This window comes from Haematobia irritans, chromosome 3, assembly GCF_050003625.1.
Source record: "Haematobia irritans isolate KBUSLIRL chromosome 3, ASM5000362v1, whole genome shotgun sequence".
NCBI classification, from domain to species: Eukaryota; Metazoa; Arthropoda; class Insecta; order Diptera; family Muscidae; genus Haematobia; species Haematobia irritans.
Genome location: NC_134399.1, coordinates 166,452,058 through 166,474,977, shown reverse-complemented (window position 1 = coordinate 166,474,977; position 22,920 = coordinate 166,452,058). Strand labels below are relative to the sequence as shown.

The 22,920-nt window shown below is 34.3% G+C and overlaps 2 protein-coding genes across 2 annotated transcripts in view; one reads left to right on the top strand and one right to left on the bottom strand.

Annotated features, from left to right (window-relative positions):
* Positions 1 to 22,920, top strand: part of LOC142230726 (uncharacterized) — a 260,167-nt gene that overhangs the window by 111,464 nt on the left and 125,783 nt on the right. The window lies entirely within an intron of this gene.
* LOC142228952 (carboxypeptidase O) overlaps positions 1 to 22,920 on the bottom strand; it is a 43,530-nt gene that overhangs the window by 4,719 nt on the left and 15,891 nt on the right. Inside the window, exons 2-5 of the mRNA XM_075299479.1 lie at positions 19,054 to 19,311; positions 9,269 to 9,553; positions 747 to 944; positions 6 to 673 (exon numbers count right to left, since the gene is read on the bottom strand). Of these exons, the coding sequence (XP_075155594.1) occupies positions 6 to 673; positions 747 to 944; positions 9,269 to 9,553; positions 19,054 to 19,311 (1,409 nt within the window). The remainder of the gene's footprint in view (positions 1 to 5; positions 674 to 746; positions 945 to 9,268; positions 9,554 to 19,053; positions 19,312 to 22,920) is intronic.

Below are 22,920 nucleotides of genomic sequence, written 5' to 3'. Positions count from 1 at the left end.
CTTACCAGCATTGCCTTGCGGCCCGTTGAATGTAATTGTTTTTGATTATCCGTCACAAAATCAGCATCACCCCATGGATAGGCTATGTCTTGACCATAACCACTAAACGATATGTAAGCCCCTAGAAAATCTTTCATGTTCAACATGAAATTACGTAATGCTCTTGTCTCTGGTTCTGAGAATTTCTTGGGACCCTTATAGAGATTTTTACAAGGATTGTCGGATGATCCTGCACCACCCCATTTATATTCGAAATTTCTATCTAAATTAACACCAAAACATCCAGTTTGGGTATCAAAATGACGATTCTTTGTCCAAAGACGATCGGTTATACGAGAATATTGATAACCATCTGGATTGGCCACAGGTAAAAAGTACCAATCAATATTATGCATATACGAAGGTTCCTTTTCCCACAAGTGAACCAGTTTTGAAATGGCCAAAGTAACAGCGGCCGTACTTAGCCAATCGCGACCCTGCATTCCGGCATCTATGAAAATTGCCCAATTTTCAGGATCATTATTGGAAAATCGTAACACTTCCAATGGGCGTTTATTATTGGTAACTCCAATTTGGACAATTTCTGCATGTTCGGGATATGACTCGAGTATGTATTGCATAAAATGTTTGACTTCCATAACATCATGATAACGATTCCAATTCATGGTACTACCTGAAGCAAAATTTTGGTAAGTAATTTCTTAGCATTTATTTGGATTGTATTGTCAATTGTAAATTTATTTTACCTTCAATTTCTAACCAAGGCATTCTTGGATCTGTATTATTCACTTCCATATAGGTTTCATCAATGGCCGATTCCAAATCACTGATCATTATATTGTAGGTAAAATCACTTTTGGTCATATACTCTTTGGCTGCGGCTGTATTTTTATATTCGATTAAAATATCCACGCCATCCTGATTGACATTCCAAACTTCATTGCCTAGCGATAAAAAAGAAAAAAAAAAATAGTTAGATGAAATGTAAACCAAAAACAAGTAAGGGAAGTCTAAAGTCGGGCGGGACCGACTATATTATACCCTGCACCAATTTGTAGATCCACATTTTCCGATCTGGGCAAAATTTGCTAGACTTCTATAAAATCTATACACTTGGTTTATAAATTAGGCAATAAACATGAATTTCACTAAGTAAGAATAAAATCAAACAATATTAACATTTTATTTCTATTTATTGTGTATGCTCTTAATTATTGATATTGGACTTATATTGCGACCTAGACTTTGATCACAAAAAAGTGTTCACAGACAGATGACGGACGGACGGACAGACGGACATGGTTATGTCGACTCAGGGAACCACCCTGAGCATTATTGCCAAAGACACCCTATGTCTACCTCGTCTCTTTCTGGGTGTTACAAACATATGTAAAGGGTGATTCTTTTGAGGTTAGGATTTTCATGCATTAGTATTTGACAGATCACGTGGGATTTCAGACATGGTGTCAAAGAGAAAGATGCTCAGTATGCTTTGACATTTCATCATGAATAGACTTACTAACGAGCCACAACGTCGAATTTTCAGTGAATGGGCCCTAGAAAAGTTGGCAGAAAATCCGCTTTTTTATCGACAAATTTTGTTCAGCGATGAGGCTCATTTCTGGTTGAATGGCTACGTAAATAAGCAAAATTGCCGCATTTGGAGTGAAGAGCAACCAGAAGCCGTTCAAGAACTGCCCATGCATCCCGAAAAATGCACTGTTTGGTGTGGTTTGTACGCTGGTGGAATCATTGGACCGTATTTTTTCAAAGATGCTGTTGGACGCAACGTTACGGTGAATGGCGATCGCTATCGTTCGATGCTAACAAACTTTTTGTTGCCAAAAATGGAAGAACTGAACTTGGTTGACATGTGGTTTCAACAAGATGGCGCTACATGCCACACAGCTCGCGATTCTATGGCCATTTTGAGGGAAAACTTCGGAGAACAATTCATCTCAAGAAATGGACCGGTAAGTTGGCCACCAAGATCATGCGATTTGACGCCTTTAGACTATTTTTTGTGGGGCTACGTCAAGTCTAAAGTCTACAGAAATAAGCCAGCAACTATTCCAGCTTTGGAAGACAACATTTCCGAAGAAATTCGGGCTATTCCGGCCGAAATGCTCGAAAAAGTTGCCCAAAATTGGACTTTCCGAATGGACCACCTAAGACGCAGCCGCGGTCAACATTTAAATGAAATTATCTTCAAAAAGTAAATGTCATGGACCAATCTAACGTTTCAAATAAAGAACCGATGAGATTTTGCAAATTTTATGCGTTTTTTTTTTAAAAAAGTTATCAAGCTCTTAACAAATCACCCTTTACTAACTTATAATACCCTGTTCCACAGTGTGGCGCAGGAAATAAATATGGGAAACATTTAAAGCTGAAGCAATTTTAAGGAAACTTCGCAAAAGTTCTTTTTTTGATTATCGCTCGATATATATGTATTTGATGATAAGGAAAATTTCAGTCCTTTTTACAAGTTTTCGACTAAGCAGAGGCGATTTTAAAAGGGAAAATGTTGGTATTTTGACCATTTTTGTCGAAATCAGAAAAACATATATATGGGAGCTATATCTAAATCTGAGCCGATTTTAACGAAATTAGTCACGCATAGCTACAATGATAATTCTACTCCCTGTGCAAAATTTCAACTAAATCGGAGTAAAAAATTGGCCTCTGTGGTCATATGAGTGTAAATCGGGCGAAAGCTATATATGGGAGCTATATATAAATCTGAACCGATTTCAATCAAATTTGGCACGCATAGCTACAATGCTAAATCTACTCCCTGTGCAAAATTTCAACCAAATTGGGCCAAAACTCTGGCTATTAGAACCCTATTAGTCCATATCGGGCGAAAGATATATATGGGAGCTATATCTAAATCTGAACCGATTTCAATCAAATTTTGCACACTTAACTGCACTACTAATTGTCAAAATGTCAAACATGCAAAATGTCAAACAAATTGGGCCAAAACTTTGGCTTCTAGGACCATTTAGTCCATATCGGGCGAAAGATATATATGGGAGCTATATCTAAATCTGAAACGATTTCAACCAAATTTGGCACGCATAGCTACAATGCTAAATATTTCAACCAAATTGGGCCAAAACTAAGGCTTTTAGGACCATATTAGTCCATATCGGGCGAAAGATATATATGGGAGCTATATCTAAATCTGAACCGATTTCTTCCAAAAGCAATAGAATTCTATTCTGACCCAAATTAGGAACATGTGCCAAATTTGAAGGCGATTGGACTTAAATTGCGACGTAGACTTTGATCACAAAAATGTGTTCACAGACAGACGGACGGACGGACGGACAGACGAACGGACGGACAGACGGACATGGTTATATCGACTCAAGGACCCACCCTGAGCATTATTGCTAAAGACACCATGTGTCTATCTCGTCTCCTTCTGGGTGTTACAAACATATGCACTAACTTATAATACCCTGTTCCACAGTGTGGCGCAGGGTATAATAACAGAAACATTATGAGCTTGACCACATAGAACTACCGATTTTTTACTATAAACAGTGCTTTTTCATTTGTTTTATTTTTATTGGCCCAAAGGAAACAATCTAGGAAATTACTTGAAATTTGGGAATCAGTTTAACTTTGTTCAAATTGGCTACATTTCACACGAATTGTGGCTTCAAACGGCGACAAAGCTATCATACGCTGCAGGGAAATGAATCTGTGGTGTATGGCCCAATTGGCGGCAAAGCGTCGTCTTGAGATGATCGATGATCGGTATTTTTTTATTCATTTGCTCTCAGTCCAACGGATTGAGATCCGGAGATTTTGGTGGCCCCTGTGTGAAGCAGACACAAAGCTGGGAACCTCCCGTTTAAATAATTCATGGTTGACGCGTGCTGAATGCGATGCTGAGTCCTGTTGGAATGTCCATGGTCTGAGGCCGAACTGCTTGTTTACTCAGGGCTTCAATATAGTCTATAGGAAATTTTCCCGATAATATCGGCATTTATTTTGACCTCTTTGGCAAGTAAACCGGATCGTTATGTTTGTGCCAAAGAAGCAATATTGACGAATTATTACTGACAAATTGACCTCAGTCCAACAGAACTTTCTTTTATGTTAAGTTATCCATTGTAATTTTAGCAGACAAGTAGATCACCTACACGACTTTTGGTCACGAAAAAAAATTTGTAGCAAAGAAATGCGTAAGCAAAACTCACATTCGAATTTTAAGAACAAAAAATCTTTTATGCATACAGAATTTTTTCATTGAACAGATTCCTTTTTTGCATGGCGGTAGTAAATGTAAAGATTGACTAGATCGGTCAATTTTTTATATAGATTCCCACACGCAATAAAAAAAAAATAATAATAAAAAGTTTGGAAAACTTTTTGCAGAAAAAATGTAACCGAAACATTTCGTAGTAAAGTTTTTAATCAAATTAAAGTCTATTAAAACTGAAAAGACAATTTACGAGGTCTTAAAATTGACGAACATAGTGTCCTTATAAATTCTTCGTCATGATCGCGGATACCTTCCCCAGAAGATCGGCTCAAATGTTACGCTTCCCGACGTTAAATTTAAAGTCTGTGCATATGGAGGCTACATCAGATTTTGGAACCATTTTTGTTTGAGTGTTAGAAGGATCTCGTCTAAGCGTGTAAGAAAATCTTATGAGATAACGTATCTCATAGGATTTGAAATCTAAATTCCATATATTTTTGGCCGCATTACCGAAATGAGTATGAGAAATAAAATCTGCAAGCTTTACTTGTTCAATTTGCAATTTGGATGATCAGTGCGCCTGTAATGGGTCTATATGGGTGGTATACTAAAACATAGACCGAAACACCATATTCGCCACATTTATTTGTGGTAGATTTTTAATTTCAAGCAAATCGGATAAAAACTACGATTTCTAGAAACCCTAGACCCCAAACCGGGGGCCGGTTTATATGGGGGCTATATTAAAACCCCATAAGGCCCATTTTCGAATTTGACCAGCCTGCAAACAAAACAAAAAAAAAACAATCTGTGCCGAATTTCCGGACGATAGTACCATTATTGGAGGATGTAGGGTGATTACAATAGACAGACGGTCATGGTTATATCGTCTTAGAATTTCTCTCTGATCAAGAATATATATAATTTATATAGTCGGAAAGCGATATTTCGATGTCTTACAAACGGAATGGCAATCATATTATAGTCCTATCACCATTCTATGGTGGTGGTTGTGAAAACTTTTAGAAATTTTTACGTTTTCATTTAAAAGATTAAATGTCCCAATTGACAATTTTTTAAATGTTCGGAAATAATTTGTTTCTATACACAAAAAATATTTTTCTGATTTAATATCGAAATTAATTAATTTTTTTATTGAAATGTCTTCAAATACGAAAATGATAGTATCAATCACAGTTTTAATTGGGCATAAGAAAATACTTGATAAAGAATTAATTGATTTCATTAGAATTTCATTCAATTACAATTTTTAATTGATTCAATTAAATATTTAAATAATTAATTGATTATGTTGATTGCAGAACTCATTTAACTTTTAATTAAAAACGTAACAGTTTCAAATCACATTCTTAAATGACTTAGTAGTCTTCCGAGTTTGATTAAAAAGTTAATTGCATCCATTTTATTTTTTAATTAAGACTCGAGAAGTCAAATCGGGAGATCGGTCTATATGGGGGCTATGCCAAAATATGGACCGATACACATCATATTCGACATCCCAGCAAAAAAAGAGCTTCCATAAAAGTAGTTTGGATCCCCAATCTTTGATCCGGAAGTAACTTGGATCATCTCCAATGAATATTACATGGGCTTGTCATAGGACGGAAGTACTCCCTTTTTGGATCCTTTACATTGCTTGCCCTGGAAGTTAATTTGAATGAAGAAATTTAAAAAGCGAAAAATTTTTTTTTTCAATCAATTTCATTTTTTTCACCCATATGTTTTATTACACTATTATTTTCTTATTATCTAATTTTTACAATTTGAACAACTTTTTCGCTCCGACCAGGGGTTGAACCTGGATTTGCTGGCACCATAACAGAACGCCTTAGCACACTCAGCCACAAACGCCATTGAACAAAAAGCGTCGAAAGGTCAATTCAAATGTTTGCGATATAATCGTAATACGACACCAAGGAATAACATTTTAATTGCTTCTCTTGTTCTTTATTAGTATGAACGAAAAAATAAGAACCGCAGATTCAAATCTCACCAGCGGCAATTTTTTTTTTATCAAATATTTGCCAAAAAATTATTTTTTATACCCTGCGCCACACTGTGGAACAGGGTATTATAAGTTAGTGCATATGTTTCTAACACCCAGAAGGAGACGAGATAGACACATGGTGTCTTTGGCAATAATGCTCAGGGTGGGTCCCTGAGTCGATATAACCATGTCCGTCTGTCCGTCCGTCCGTCTGTCTGTGAACACATTTTTGTGATCAAAGTCTAGGTCGCAATTTAAGTCCAATCGCCTTCAAATTTGGCACAAGTTCCTGTTTTGGGTCAGAATAGAACCCTATTGATTTTGGAAGAAATCGGTTCAGATTTAGATATAGCTCCCATATATATCTTTCGCCCAATATGCACTAATATGGACCCAGCAGCCAGAGTTTTATACCGATTTGCTTGAAATTTTGTACAAACATAACACTTAGTCGTGCAAAATCTGATTGAAATCGGTTCAGATTTAGATATAGCTCCCATATATATCTTTCGCCCGATATGGACTTATATGGTCCCAGAAGCCAGATTTTTGGCCGAATTTGGTTGAAATTTTGCACTAGGAGTACAATTAGTAGTATAGTCATGTGTGCAAAATTTGATGGAAATCGGTTCAGATTTAGATATAGCTCTCATATATATCTTTCGCCCGATATGGACTAATATGGACCCAGCAGCCAGAGTTTTATACCGATTTGCTTGAAATTTTGTACAAACATAACACTTAGTCGTATAGTCAAGTGTGCAAAATTTGATTGAAATCGGTTCAGATTTAGATATAGCTCACATATATATCTTTCGCCCGATATGGACTTATATGACCCCAGAAGCCAGATTTTTGGCCGAATTTGGTTGAAATTTTGCAATAGGAGTACAATTAGTAGTATAGTCAAGTGTGCAAAATTTGATTGAAATCGATTCAGATTTAGATATAGCTCCCATATATATCTTTCGCCCGATATGGACTAATATGGTTCTAATAGCCAGAGTTTTGGCCCAATTTGGTTGAAATTTTGCACAGGGAGTAGATTTAGCATTGTAGCTATGCGTGCTAAATTTGATTGAAATCGGTTCATATAAATCTGATTTACACTCATATGACCACAAGAGGCCAATTTTTTACTCCGATTTAGTTGAAATTTTGCACGGGGAGTAGAATTAACATTGTAGCTATGCGTGCCCAATTTAGTTGAAATCGGTTCAGATTTAGATATAGCTCCCACATATATGTTTTTCTGATTTCGACAAAAATGGTCAAAATACCAACATTTTCCTTGTAAAATCGCCACTGCTTAGTCGAAAAGTTGTAAAAATGGCTCTAATTTTCCTAAACTCGTAATACATATATATCGAGCGATAAATCATAAATAAACTTTTGCGAAGTTTACTTAAAATTGCTTCAGATTTAAATGTTTCCCATATTTTTTACTAACACAATGTACATTAGCCGACTTAAATTTTGAGTCTACAGATTTTGTGGAAGTCTATCAAATTCTGTCCAGACCGAGTGATATTTCAATGTATGTATTTGGGACAAACCTTTATATATAGCACCCAACACATTTGACGGATGTGATATGGTATCGAAAATGTAGATCTACAAAGTGGTGCAGGGTATAATACAGTCGGCCCCGCCCTACTTTAGACTTTCCTTACTTGTTTATGTTATGCATCATTTTTATTTTTTATTTTCGACATATATTTTCGTATAAATTTATTTTTTCTATTAAAAATCAACAAAAAAAAATTAAAAATTCTCGTAATTTGCAAAATTTTCTAAAAAAAAACTTCCATGGAAGCGAAAAAGTCAAACGGCACAGGTTCAAATCCCAGCGGGATGAAATTTATTTTTTTATTATTATTTTTGTGCTTTTGTACTAATTTTCTATTTTTTGTAAAATTTAATTGTCCAAAATTTGCACTTAAAATAGCCTGATTGCGTTCTTTCTAATACTTGTTCAAAAGGACTGCATCGGAAGTGGAAAAAATCATAATATCTCTAGATTTCCAATTTAAGCAAAATTGAAGTGTCTAGAAGCAAAATCAAATCGGAAAATCGGGGTGGACCTATGCATACCATATTCCGTACATTTATTTATGCACCCAAAATACCTCTAGATTGTGAATTTCAGGCAAATCGGATAAAAATTGGGATGTCTAAATGATTAAGAAGTCAAATCGTGATATCGGTCTACATGGAGGTTATACCAAAACATAAGCCGATTCGCAATAGCGCTAGATTTTGAATTTTAAGCAAATCGGATACAAATTGCAGTGTCTAGATATTGAAGCCACCAAAATCGGGATGTCGGTTTGAATGGGGGCTATATCAAAATCTGAACTTGACCTGCCTGCAGACAAAAGACAAGTTTGTGCAAAAATTCAGCAAGACTGTATCATGATTTTAACAGACAGACACACGTCATAGAATTGTATAAAATTTGTTGAGGTTTGCGAACAAAATTAAAAATTATTAATTTTTTTTTTTACCATTTTCGTCAATGAAGCAATTTCAGTTAAAAACTTTGTGGATCATTAAATTTCGTGATTGAATCAGAAAAATATTGTTTTTTGTGTAGTATACTTTTTTCATATTTGTCTGTAGTGTAAACAAAAACGCACCACAACCGTCTCCGTGTTTTTTTTTTTTTAACATTTCGGTTGTGATTTTGACACTGGGATTTTAAATTATAATGATTCGAATAAATTAACATTTTTGTAAATTTTAAAAACTGTGTGTTTCTATTATTTATTTGCCTAATTAAATTGAATCGCCGTCCTGTTTGTTTTTGACATCCACCATTAGTAAATTAGTTTATTTTTTAAAGATTTACCCCATTTACATGAAGCTCCGTTACATCAAGGTTAGATAACCAGTCACATGTCAGTTAATAAGGTAACTGTTAAAATTTAACCGCAACAGCTAAATTTTTATTAGCTGACAGTTAAAGCCTAACGGAGCTATATGAAAATGACCGTTAATATTTTTGAGTTTTCGCAAATTTTTTACACAACACTAACCAAATGCTTTCCAAAACTCATTGAGAGCTCTATCATTCATATCTGTCACGTGCAATTTCCACAACTGATAACCGTAGTAACGTTTCACCGACGGGTCACTGCGATACCGCCTATTAATCTGGTATGTAGATGAGGGCGAGAAAATATTATAGCGTCGAATATCGGTGGGTCCCACCAACCATTGTAAACTTTCCATGGTATTATCGTATAAATCCTCATTATTAAAGAACAACGAATTAACATCGGATAGATTTCTTAATAAAATAATAACACTGTCATCTTGTACTCTCCAAATGGGCAATTGGCGACGTGGCCATGTGAGCGGTAAAAAGACGATAAACACAAACAAAACACATTTTCCCAAAGACATTTGTTAACATTTATTATTAATTTATGCGTTTCTATTCGCCTCTTTAACTATCTTTAGTATTTGATTCGTTGTTTCTTTTTTTTTTTTTGAGAGAGAGAGATTTTCGATTCCCTGTTCTGCGTTTAGAATTCTTCGAATTGAACTTGTGAACGTCGCGGAGTTTACAAACAAACTGATTAAAGCGAATTTCTTCAAGTGGTCATCACCGTCCAAATCGAAGCGACCTGCCGGCCGGCTAGCTTCATGGTCATGTCAAGTGTTGTGGTTTCTGTGATTCTATCTATTCTTTGTTTTTAATCTCTATGCCAGAATTGTTAATTGGGAGTTCCTTCTTTCTATTTCATATGAAACGTGCGTGCGGAATACCGGTGTTTGGATGCTGCAAGTTTTTCAGTATTATGTGTGGGCTATTTTCTCACCTTTGGCCTCTTGACTGAGTTTTAGTTTTTAGGTCATTCCCAAGTGAAATTTGAAAACGTTAATCTCCCTTTCCTTTGCCATCTTTGTGAGTAGTTTTTTTAAACTTTTTTTTTTAAGGTCATTAGACTTTCTTTTGTTTGATATCCCATAATGTTTTTGTTTTCGTCTTCCTCATTTCCCATTGCTTTAGCTAAGGTCAAGAAATATTCGTAGAAAATCAAACTTATATGAATTTGATTTTGAATAAAACGGAAATATTAATCATTAATTGAGACCAGAGTAGGGTTCCGCTTTTTTTATAAATATTGGATGCGGTCAATAGGAATCCAAAATTTTTCCAATAGATGGCGTACCGAATATGTGGTGTATCGGTTCATATTTTGTTATAGACCCCATTAGCCCGATCTACCAATTTTACTTCTTGAGAACATAGAGACAACGATTAACTTCCAACTTGTTTATTTGCTTTTAAAAAAGGTTTTTTTGCGTCAAAAATAAATCTTCGTTTATCTAAAACTTCGTTCTTCAGAAAAGAAAACTCTTGTTTCAGTGTATCTCTCGATTTAGGCATAGACACCTAAATTTTTATCCCATTTCCACACCCTCAAAAAAAATCGCTTCTTTAACATATGTTCCAAACATATTTTGCAGGAAGCATATATATTATTGGATACTGCCGAAACATTAATATGTTTGTTTTATGTGAACATATTATATGTTTGGAAGCATTTTGAGCACAAAAATATTGTATGCTTGGAAGAATTTTTCCCAAAGACGATTGTGCTCATTCCCTAACATACTCGTAATTTTCACTTCCACGAATTTTTTTAGTTCTTGGCACCATTTTCTGTAATACAAATAATGTTGAAGAAATTATTCACTTTTATAAATTTTTTAAATTTTACCTCCCGTCTGCACGGAGAATCGAACCGAGGACCATACAGTTTGTAAGCCAACACACTATCCACTGGGCTACGTAACTGTTATAGTCACCAGCAAATAATTATCGTTATAAGTTACATTTATATAGCATAGTTTGCAGCGCCCACGAGCCCATGCAAACATAACATTATTTAACAGAAACATACATTTGTTTGCCACGTGGAGCAGTGGTTAGCATGTCTGCCTTGCATGCAAAGGGTCGTGGGTTCAATCCCTGCTCCGACCGAACACTTTTTTTAATTTAACTTTAAAACTTTGAAATGTGGGTTATTAAAGATTTATAGTCAGTAACAGTGCTTGATATAAACGAAATTGACTGATTTTTGGATAAAATATTATTTTTTTAAAGCAAAAATAACAATTTTGTAACAAAAAACTGTTTTTGGTACAAAACTTTAAAATTTGGTATTCAAAAACTCTAACAAAAGAAGAACGTGGAGTCGAGTATAAACATACATAAGTAATTTTATAATATAAACATAAATTTATTTAGGCGTGAACAATTTTTTACTAGCATTTAACACCATCGCTCTAAAATGCCTTTTATTTTTCGTTAATAATTCATTTTAAAGAAAATAAACTTTTTAAATTGTTTTAGCTGCAAAACTCGAACTTAATGCCCGCTTTTATATTTGAAGGTGTCCGTCAACTCCTCGTGGACTACTTATTAATAAAGAGGAACTAAACTTTGTTTTTATATATTTTACTGTGTAATTTTTCACTATTTCCTCCTTATTTTATTTTACTATCCCAACTCTAAAAAGAGTATAGTGCCCTTTCGTTATTTTTATGAAGACCCCTGATTTCTTTTAACGAGCCAAGAAAAAAATTGTGTCCATAATGCCAAAATGATAAACAAAACACATGTCCACACATACATAAAATGCTGCTCTCAAGGCGAAAACATATGCTGTTTGTTTTTCAAATGTCTATTCTCTTGGTTCCGAATGTCCATTCTCTTTATTCAAATTAAATAATATTTAGACTTAAGCATATCAAATTTTTGGCCTTATCATAAAACAGTTTTCCGAAACAACATACAACATTCTTTCGCTGTGTTATGTTGATATCTTTTGTCAACTCTCCCGGTTCCCATCTCTATTTCTTTCTCTATACTCTCTCTGTCGCTTTGAATAAAATATCACAACATATGTATGTTTAGTCGAAATTTGTAAATTTATAAAGGGTGATTCTTTTGAGGTTAGGATTTTCATGCATTAGTATTTGACAGATCACGTGGGATTTCAGACATGGTGTCAAAGAGAAAGATGCTCAGTATGCTTTGACATTTCACGCTCAGTATGCATTTGACGAGCCACAACGTCGAATTTTCAGTGAATAGGCCCTAGAAAAGTTGGCAGAAAATCCGCTTTTTTATCGACAAATTTTGTTCAGCGATGAGGCTCATTTCTGGTTGAATGGCTACGTAAATAAGCAAAATTGCCGCATTTGGAGTGAAGAGCAACCAGAAGCCGTTCAAGAACTGCCCATGCATCCCGAAAAATGCACTGTTTGGTGTGGTTTGTACGCTGGTGGAATCATTGGACCGTATTTTTTCAAAGATGCTGTTGGACGCAACGTTACGGTGAATGGCGATCGCTATCGTTCGATGCTAACAAACTTTTTGTTGCCAAAAATGGAAGAACTGAACTTGGTTGACATGTGGTTTCAACAAGATGGCGCTACATGCCACACAGCTCGCGATTCTATGGCCATTTTGAGGGAAAACTTCGGAGAACAATTCATCTCAAGAAATGGACCGGTAAGTTGGCCACCAAGATCATGCGATTTGACGCCTTTAGACTATTTTTTGTGGGGCTACGTCAAGTCTAAAGTCTACAGAAATAAGCCAGCAACTATTCCAGCTTTGGAAGACAACATTTCCGAAGAAATTCGGGCTATTCCGGCCGAAATGCTCGAAAAAGTTGCCCAAAATTGGACTTTCCGAATAGACCACCTAAGACGCAGCCGCGGTCAACATTTAAATGAAATTATCTTCAAAAAGTAAATGTCATGGACCAATCTAACGTTTCAAATAAAGAACCGATGAGATTTTGCAAATTTTATGCGTTTTTTTTTTTAAAAAAGTTATCAAGCTCTTAACAAATCACCCTTTATATGTTTGCATTCACACATATGATTTTTATGAAACATTCATGCCCCAAACATAATATATTCTAACATATTAACATAGATGTCCCAAACATTTAGTGTTAGTTAAAGAACATTACATGTTTGCACTTAAATATATTGTGTTTTAAAATTGTACCCGAAACACATTTTGTTTATATCGGAACATATGAAAAACATATTTTTCTAAGAGTGCATAAAATTGGAAATTTAAAGGTATTTTAAAACCACAAATAGATGTGAAAAATGTGGTCCACATCTGCTATACCCGATTTTTGGACATAGAAACCGCTGTTTTTATACAATATGAATGAAATTTTAAATCAAAAATAAAGACCTATATATTTTTAAAACTATACTTTATAAAATTAAAATTAGGATGCATATCTCCTTTATCTATTTTTCATTCTCTTTTTGGGACAAAAAATGAATAAATGTCAGTTGAAAATCCAAAATATATATTTTTCATAAAAAAGGCAAAATTCCCAAAAACGTATTTGTCTATATTTGATGTTGTTTCTTGGATTAAAGACATAGATTCAATATTTTTGTTGATTTAAAAACATTGCTCCTTACTTTCAGAAAATCTTGTCTTACTTCAAAGACATACTTACGTCTTGAACAGAGGGACGTAAATATAAAAGTTTCATTTCGTTTTGTAAGATACGAGACGTTTGCAACTACAATTGTTTGTTTTCTTTAAACGAAGTTTCTTTAAATGTGCTTGTGCACATTACACATTGGTCTTAAAATATATTTGGTTAGCTACACGGATGAAAAAGAGTATTTTTTCATATGTTTAGGTGTACAAATTATATATTTGAAACTCAAATATTTATGTTAATATGTAACAAAATATTATTTTCTTAAATATAATATCTCTGAATGCGAACATATATTAATTTAAACAAAAAAATATTAAACACATATATATGTAATCTAAAATACTTCTAGATTTCAAATTTCAGGCAAATTGGATAAAAACTACGATTTTTATAAGCCTAAGACCCAAAATCGGGAGGTCGGTTTGTATGGGGACTATATCAAAACGTGGACCGATATAACCCATCTTCGAACTTGACCTGAACTTATGGCCCCAGAAGCCAGAGTTTTACCCCAATTCGCTTAAAATTTTGCACTAGGAGTAAAATTAGTAGTGTAGTCAAGTGTGCCAAATTTTATTGAAATCGGTTCAGATTTAGATATAGCTCCCATATATAGCTTTCAACCGATTTACACTCAAATGACCACAGAGGCCAATTTTTTACACCGATTTAGTTGAAATTTTGCACAGGGAGTAGGATTAGCATTGTAGCTATGCGTGCCGAATTTGGTTGAAATCGGTTCAGATTTAGATGTAGCTTCCATATATATGTTTTTCTGATTTCGACAAAAATGGTCAAAATACCAACATTTTCCTTGTAAAATCGCCACTACTTAGTCGGAAAGTTGTAAAAATGACTCTTATTTTCCTAAACTTCTAATACATATATATCGAGCGATAAACAATAAATAAACTTTTGCGAAGTTGCCTCAAAATTGGTTCAGATTAAAATGTTTCCCATATTTTTTTACTAACATACTGTACGAGTACCATCCCAGGGCATTAGCCGACTTAAATTTTAAGTCTATAGATTATAAATTTTGTTCAGATGGAGTCAGATTTAAATGTATATATTTGGGACAAAATTTTATATATATAAAGGGTGATTCTTTTGAGGTTAGGATTTTCATGCATTAGTATTTGACAGATCACGTGGGATTTCAGACATGGTGTCAAAGAGAAAGATGCTCAGTATGCTTTGACATTTCATCATGAATAGCCGAACGATCTGCCACAACGTCGAATTTTCAGTGAATGGGCCCTAGAAAAGTTGGCAGAAAATCCGCTTTTTTATCGACAAATTTTGTTCAGCGATGAGGCTCATTTCTGGTTGAATGGCTACGTAAATAAGCAAAATTGCCGCATTTGGAGTGAAGAGCAACCAGAAGCCGTTCAAGAACTGCCCATGCATCCCGAAAAATGCACTGTTTGGTGTGGTTTGTACGCTGGTGGAATCATTGGACCGTATTTTTTCAAAGATGCTGTTGGACGCAACGTTACGGTGAATGGCGATCGCTATCGTTCGATGCTAACAAACTTTTTGTTGCCAAAAATGGAAGAACTGAACTTGGTTGACATGTGGTTTCAACAAGATGGCGCTACATGCCACACAGCTCGCGATTCTATGGCCATTTTGAGGGAAAACTTCGGAGAACAATTCATCTCAAGAAATGGACCGGTAAGTTGGCCACCAAGATCATGCGATTTGACGCCTTTAGACTATTTTTTGTGGGGCTACGTCAAGTCTAAAGTCTACAGAAATAAGCCAGCAACTATTCCAGCTTTGGAAGACAACATTTCCGAAGAAATTCGGGCTATTCCGGCCGAAATGCTCGAAAAAGTTGCCCAAAATTGGACTTTCCGAATGGACCACCTAAGACGCAGCCGCGGTCAACATTTAAATGAAATTATCTTCAAAAAGTAAATGTCATGGACCAATCTAACGTTTCAAATAAAGAACCGATGAGATTTTGCAAATTTTATGCGTTTTTTTTTTTAAAAAAGTTATCAAGCTCTTAACAAATCACCCTTTAGCACCCAACACATTTGACGGATTTGATATACAATCGGTCCAATATTAAGAGAATTAAGGATATTGTACTTAGGAAATTCATACTTAGAAGAAACTGAAATTGTTAGCATACTAAACGGAGAGTTTGAAAATGGAAGGGAAAAACTGTACTTGTATGTAAGCAGCGCCTTAAGGTATAGATCGTACATAATGAATTATAGCTTGTAAATAATATGCAATACAATGCAATTAATCTTCTACACGCAAAAAAATAATTCTTTCCTCCCAAACGAAATTTTAGACAAACAAAGTTAGTTTCTCATTTGCTTTTCGCTGTAAGGAAGTGTATTTGGAAGAAAAGTATATACTTTTTGTGATAAACGTTTATTCTTTTCCAGGATGTAAAAACAATTTCATAAAGACAAACTCAAAAAAGACATTGTTTTCTTGCTAATTGCATTTTCTCTCACATCTTTCTCACATCCCCGAGATTTTTTAGTTATTAACACCTTTTCCTGTAATACCAACAATGTAGAAGAAATTATACGATTCTATAAATTTAAAAATTTTTTTTTACCTTTCGCCTGGACGGAGAATCGAACCGCGGACCATGCACTTTGTAAGCCAACACACTAACCACTGAGCTATGTACCTGATATGGTCATCAATAGATAAATATCCATATAAGTTATATTTATATAGCATAGCTTGCGGCGCCCACGAAAAGAATAAACAAAGTTTATTTAACAGAAATAAACATTTAGTTTGGCACCGTGGAGCAGTGGTTGCTACGTCCGACTTGCATGCCAAGGGTCGTGGGTTCGATCCCAAGTTTTTTTTGTTTTTTTTTTTACATATATACCAGATATGTTGGAAAAATTCCGAAAAAATGTTCAACATTACATTGTAGTATATTAAATTTTGAAGTGTAAAATGTGTCTTATTAAAGACTTAAATTCAGAAAAGAACAGTGTTTGATATAAACGAAATGGACTGTGTTGTTTTTTCAAATATAACTTTTTTTATTGAAAAAATAAAAAAATTGTAACAAACGAATTTTTTGGTGATAAAAGTTTAAAATTTTCGAAGCAATTCAAAAAACTCTAACAAAAGAAAAACGTTTTCGGTACACGTTTTCAAAACGTTTTTTTTTTCTTTGCGTGTAGTTAGTTAATTAGTAAAACAAGTAGAAGTGACAGACAACATAATGTTATTGTCACATATATCACGAAAATTTCTGTTCTAATTTAAATATTTATATATCAAATTGTCAAATTGAATGATATACAAAAGAGAACGAAATAAAAATAAAATAAAAAATACAATCGGTCGGGGCCGACTATATTATACCCTGCACCACTTTGTAAATCCACATTTTCGATACTATATCAAATCCGTCAAATGTGTTGGATGCTACATATAAAGGATTTTGTCCCAAATATTAAATGTATATATTTCTGACTCCATCTGACTCCATCTGAACAAAATTTATAATCTATAGACTTAAAATTTAAGTCGGCTAATGCCCTGGGATGGTACTCGTACACTATGTTAGTAAAAAAATATTGGAAACATTTTAATCTGAACCAATTTTGAGGCAACTTCGCAAAAGTGTATTTATGATTTATCAATAAAATTTAGCACATTTGACAACACTACTAATTGTACTCATAGTGCAAAATTTCAACCAAATTGGGCTAAGACTCTGGCTTCTGGGGCCATGTAAGTCAAATATAGGGCGAAAGATATATCTCAATCTGAACCGATTTCAATCAAATTTGGCACACCTGACTATAGTACTTATTGTTCTCCTGGTGCAAAATTGCAAGCAAATTAGGGCCATACAAGTTCATATCGGGCGAAAGATATATATGGGAGCTATATCTAAATCTGAACCGATTTCAATCAAATTTTGCACACTTGACTATACGACCAAGTGTTATGTTTGTGCAAAATTTCAAGCAAATCAGGGTAAAACTCTGGTTTCTGGGTCCATATAAGTCCCTATCGGGCGAAAGATATATATGGGAGTTATATCTAAATCTGAACCGATTTCTTCCAAAATCAATAGGGTTCTATTCTGATCCAAAACAGAAACTTGTGCCAAATTTGAAGGCGATAGGACTTAAACTGCGACCTAGACTTTGATCTCAAAAATGTGTTCACAGACAGACGGACGGACGGACGGACATGGCTAGATCGACTCAGGGACCCACCCTGAGCATTATTGCCAACGATACCATGTGTCTATCTCGTCTCCTTCTGGGTGTTGCAAACATATACACTAATTTATATGTTAACACCCTGTTCCACAGTGTGGCGCAGGGTATAAAAATATGAAAAAAGCGAGGGGGTAAAAAAATTGAATTGAAAATTGAACTTCCTGTGTACTTCAAATAAAGAATATCTTTGGGAGGACACCTTTGGAAATGCTTTTAAAGTTGTGCCTTTAGAAGAACTGGCTGGGATGTTACAGAGGTGATTTTTTTGAGGGTGTGACTGATCAGTATTTTTGTTCTCATGAAGAAGCCAAAAATTGGGTCGAGTTGCGAACTGAGTCAAAAGGCGAGTTTGTTTTTTCGGTAACGTATACTCCCAAACATATTCTGCTTCAAGCAGAATTTTTTCAAACAAACATTTGTTTCTACTACGCAAGCATGTTATGTTTCAACCAAAGAATATCTGTTTTTAAGGCCCCAAATAGTTAATTCAGATTTCTAAGTATTTCAGCAGCCTACATAATTTGTTGTAATTAAGCGTTCCGTTTTCCATATACTTTCATCTTCAACTTCTTGACTTTCTAGTTATTGAATACCGACTTTGTGGAAAAAAGATTCTTTTGAGACTGCATCATTTCTTAGTCATTCAATTATATACGAAGAAATGGAAAATAATTACGATTTTTTCTCCGATCTATTGTTTCGATCCCCTCTCGCTTTCTCTTGCGATTCTAAACGTATATATGTTTATACGAAATTTTTAAATTAATTTTTGTTATTTTGCACGATAAAAAAAAATTGTGTAAAATGTAATGTACCAAACATAATATGTTCTAACATTATTAAGATATATGTTCCAAACATGTTATAGCAGTTTATGAAAATTATATGAATGCACTTAAAAATAATATGCTAAAAATTTGAAAAATGAAAAATGCCGAATTTTGTATTTGCGTCCACAAAAAATTTGATTGATTTTAGTCGTGAATTTTTTTCAAGAGTTTTCAATGATAAAAAAAATATATTTTCGGATACAATTCCATGGTTGATTCCCGTATGCAATTCAATTTCAAAATACACAGTACTCACCAAATTTTTCCACAAAAGCCTTCATAGCTTGAGCAGCACTTGTAGTATTTTTAGTTCTCTTGTCATCGAATACTAATTTCCACATTTGAGCACCATGATAATTCACATAATTCTCATCAGTATCACTGCGATAATCGGACTTTCTGCCTCCATGGGCATTTGGACGAACAGCACGTAAAATATTTCGAAGACCACCGAAAAATGGCCAATTGGCAAAAATTCTAGTACGAGGTGCGTTCGCTGTACGCAATGAACGTTCTTTAGCATTTATTTGACAATTTAAATTAAATAAAAGAATTATAAAAACACATTTCAAACAAAAAATTAAATATTTTTTGTCCATATTGTTTCTTTCGAATACAAATTACGACAATATAACCAATATTCAATGTGAAAGGTGTGATGCGTAACTTTGATGTTAACTTAGATAAATCCCAATACGGAATGTTGGCAAAATTGAAAAAGATTTCATCCCAAAGGCTATAGCTCCAGTTAGGCCAATGATAGTCATCAAACTTTATTGGCCAGCTTTTGTTGGTGGTCTGTTTTTTCTTTAAAATTTTACAATGACCAACAACAATGGGCAAAATGAAATGCAAAAAAAATGTCTTATATGTATCAGCATTAAATCAAACACCTCAATATAAGGCGGAGCTCCATTTATAGCTGAAAAATCGGAAGTTATTTGCTATTTAGGTTTAGGCGATTATGACTTTGATAGACAGGCTTTGTAAATCTGGAGATCAGATATTCGATTTGGTAATCATTAAATTGGTGTAAAAATTGATATTTATTAGGTTTAACAGACTCTTCTTTTTTGGATATCAATTTGCATTTGATTGCTTGCTTTGTGATAGTGATGACGATGATGATCGTGATTAGCGGTCACAATAAATTTTTGATTATTTTAACAGAAGACAATAAAAGAAATTTCTCCCTTCTTGTATCTTTCTATTGGGGAAGCTCATAGCTAACCTCATCTTTTGTAAGGGTCCGTTGTTTTATTTACTTTGTTTTTGTGTTTTACGTTATAATCTTTTCCGTGTTTGCCTCAGCTGCAATTTTTTGTTTGTATTACCCGCTTTTTTGTGGTCTTCGGCTTTGAAAAATGACCTGACATTAATTACGTTTGGAGGTGTTACGTAAGCTATTTAACGTTTTGTTTCCAACCTCTTGACTTGTTTGATTAGATGGCTAAATCACCATTGATTTTATGATGATCAGGGTCTATATATGACTATTACATAGAAGTTCACGAAGCTAACGGTTTTTGTGGTTGATAAACAAATGATACAATTTTTCAAAATAATTTATTTTAATAATTATAGAGTACAGGGTAGCTAACACAAAGTGTTGCAAAGCTCACAAATACACAGGGTGACTGAACCATTTGGTCTGATTTTATTCAAAAACAAGTATAAACAATAGTAAATTCGGCCGGGCCGAATTTTAAATACCCTCCACCATGAATCAAATATGATAGTTTACTTTGAAAACTCTTCGTCGTAGTGGGTTACTTCATAATATATAGAATTGTAGGGGGTTTGATGACAAATCTTCTCCCAAGGCAGTCAGCTCCCGCAGACAAACCTTAAAGTTTCTACCTATGAAGACCAGATAAGATTCTAGATTTATGAGAACCAATTTTGTTTGAGTTTTAGATAAATTATAAACATATCGTGTATATGATTAAATTACGCCTTCATTTTAAATCTTAAATGTGTAGATTTTTTCCGCCATTATTTAAATAAATACGATGAGTAAAATCTGGACATTTTACTTTCAGATTGAAGCAATTTTCATGATCAGTGCGCCTGCTATTTTAGAGAATTTTAGAGTTGAAGAAACGAAAATACTTTATAAGAAAAGGAAATTTCGTTTGTCTAAAATTCCATTATAGATTACTAATTTCCAGCAAATCGGATAAAAACTACGGATTCTAGAAGCCCAAGAAACAAAGCCGGGAGATCGGTGTATACCTCCAGAATTTCAAACAAATCGGCTAGAAAACATACACGGATGAAAAAGACTGTTTTTCATATGTTTGGCTATAAACATTATATGTTTGGAGCACACATTTTTAAACACAATATTATTGAGTGCAAGCATATAATGTTCATAAACTAGCATAACATGTTTGGGACATATATGTTAATATGTTAGAACATATTATGTTTGGGACATAAAATGTTTGTAAATATAATATGCTTGGATGCAAACATATATTAATTTAGAAATAGCCTATAAACATATATGTGTTTAGTAGCTTGGAGCGCTATTTAACAGGGAGCGATATTGAATTAAGTTGGTGGTTGTTGCTTGTTATTACAAAATTAACATTTTATTTTTCCTTGGGCAATTGATCAGCTACTTCTTTGATCCTTACAAACTGTGTGGTCCGCTGTTCGAATCCCCGTCCGGCAAAAGGTAAAATTAAAATAAAAAAATCATACAATTGAATAATTTCTTCTACAATGTTTGTATTACAGAAAAAGGTGCTAAGAACTAAAAAATCTCGTGGAAGTAAGAAAGATGTCGGGGAATATACAATGGGCAGAAACAAAATTTTGAGCATTCAGGTCGAAAACCTATGTTGTTAGCACCTATATTACCTGTTTATTTTCATAATTCATTATGATTGTAAATATATAAATAAATAAATAAAATTTTGAGCACAATATTGTTTGGGAGAATTTTTTTTAAGCATATAATATTTTTGGGTGCAAAATGCTTCCAAACATATTATATGTTCACATAATAACATATTGTTTTTTGGAAGACAACATTATTGAATTTGGATGCAAAAATACAAAATGTTTGGAACTTAGACTACCCAAACATATATTGTTTAGACCAATATGCTTTCAAACATATTATATATTGGAAGAGATCAAACATATAAATGTTTGGGCAATACCCAAAAATGTATATGCTTGAAGCAAAATATTTTTGGGAGTATATGTTACAGAAGCGATTTTTTGCGAGCGTGTAGTCTCTAGACGCCCAAGAAGTAAAAATCGAGAGATCAGTCTATATGGGGGTTATACCAAAAAATGGACCGATATACCTCAATTTCGGCACACTTATTTGTGGTCAAAATATACCTCTAGATTTCGAATTTCAGGCAAATCGGATAATAAATACAGTTTATAGAAGCTCAAGAATTTCAGCCCAAGCGGATGGTAAATATAGTTTCTAGAAGCCCAAGAAGCAAAATCGGGAGATCGGTCTATATGGGGGCTATACCAAAAAATGGACCGATGAGCACCATTTTCGGCACACCTTTTTATGGTCCCAAAAGAACTCTAGATTTTCAATTTCAGGAAAATCGGATAGAAAATATAGTTTCTAGAAGCCCAAGAAGCAAAATCGGGAGATCAGTCTGTATGGGGCCTATATCAAAACATGGACCGATGAGCACCATTTTCGGCACACCTTTTTATGGTCCTCAAATACCTCTAGATTTCCAATTTCAGGCAAATCGTATTGTAAATATAGTTTCTAGAAGCAAAATCGGGATATCGGTCTATATGGGGGCTATACCAAAACATGGACCGATGGGCACCATTTTCGGCACACCTTTTTATGGTTCTCAAATACCTCTATATTTCCAATTTCAGGCAAATTGGATAAAAACTACGGTTTTTATAGGCCCAAGACTCCAAATCGGGAGGTTGGTTTATATGGGGGCTATATCAAAACATGGACCGATACGGACCATTTTCGACTCACCTCTTTATGGTCCCAAAATACCTCTAGATTTTCAATTTCATACAAATCGGATAAAAAATACTGTTTCTAGACGCGCAAGAAGCAAAATCGGGAGATCGGTCTATATGGGGGCTATACCAAACCATGGACCGATAC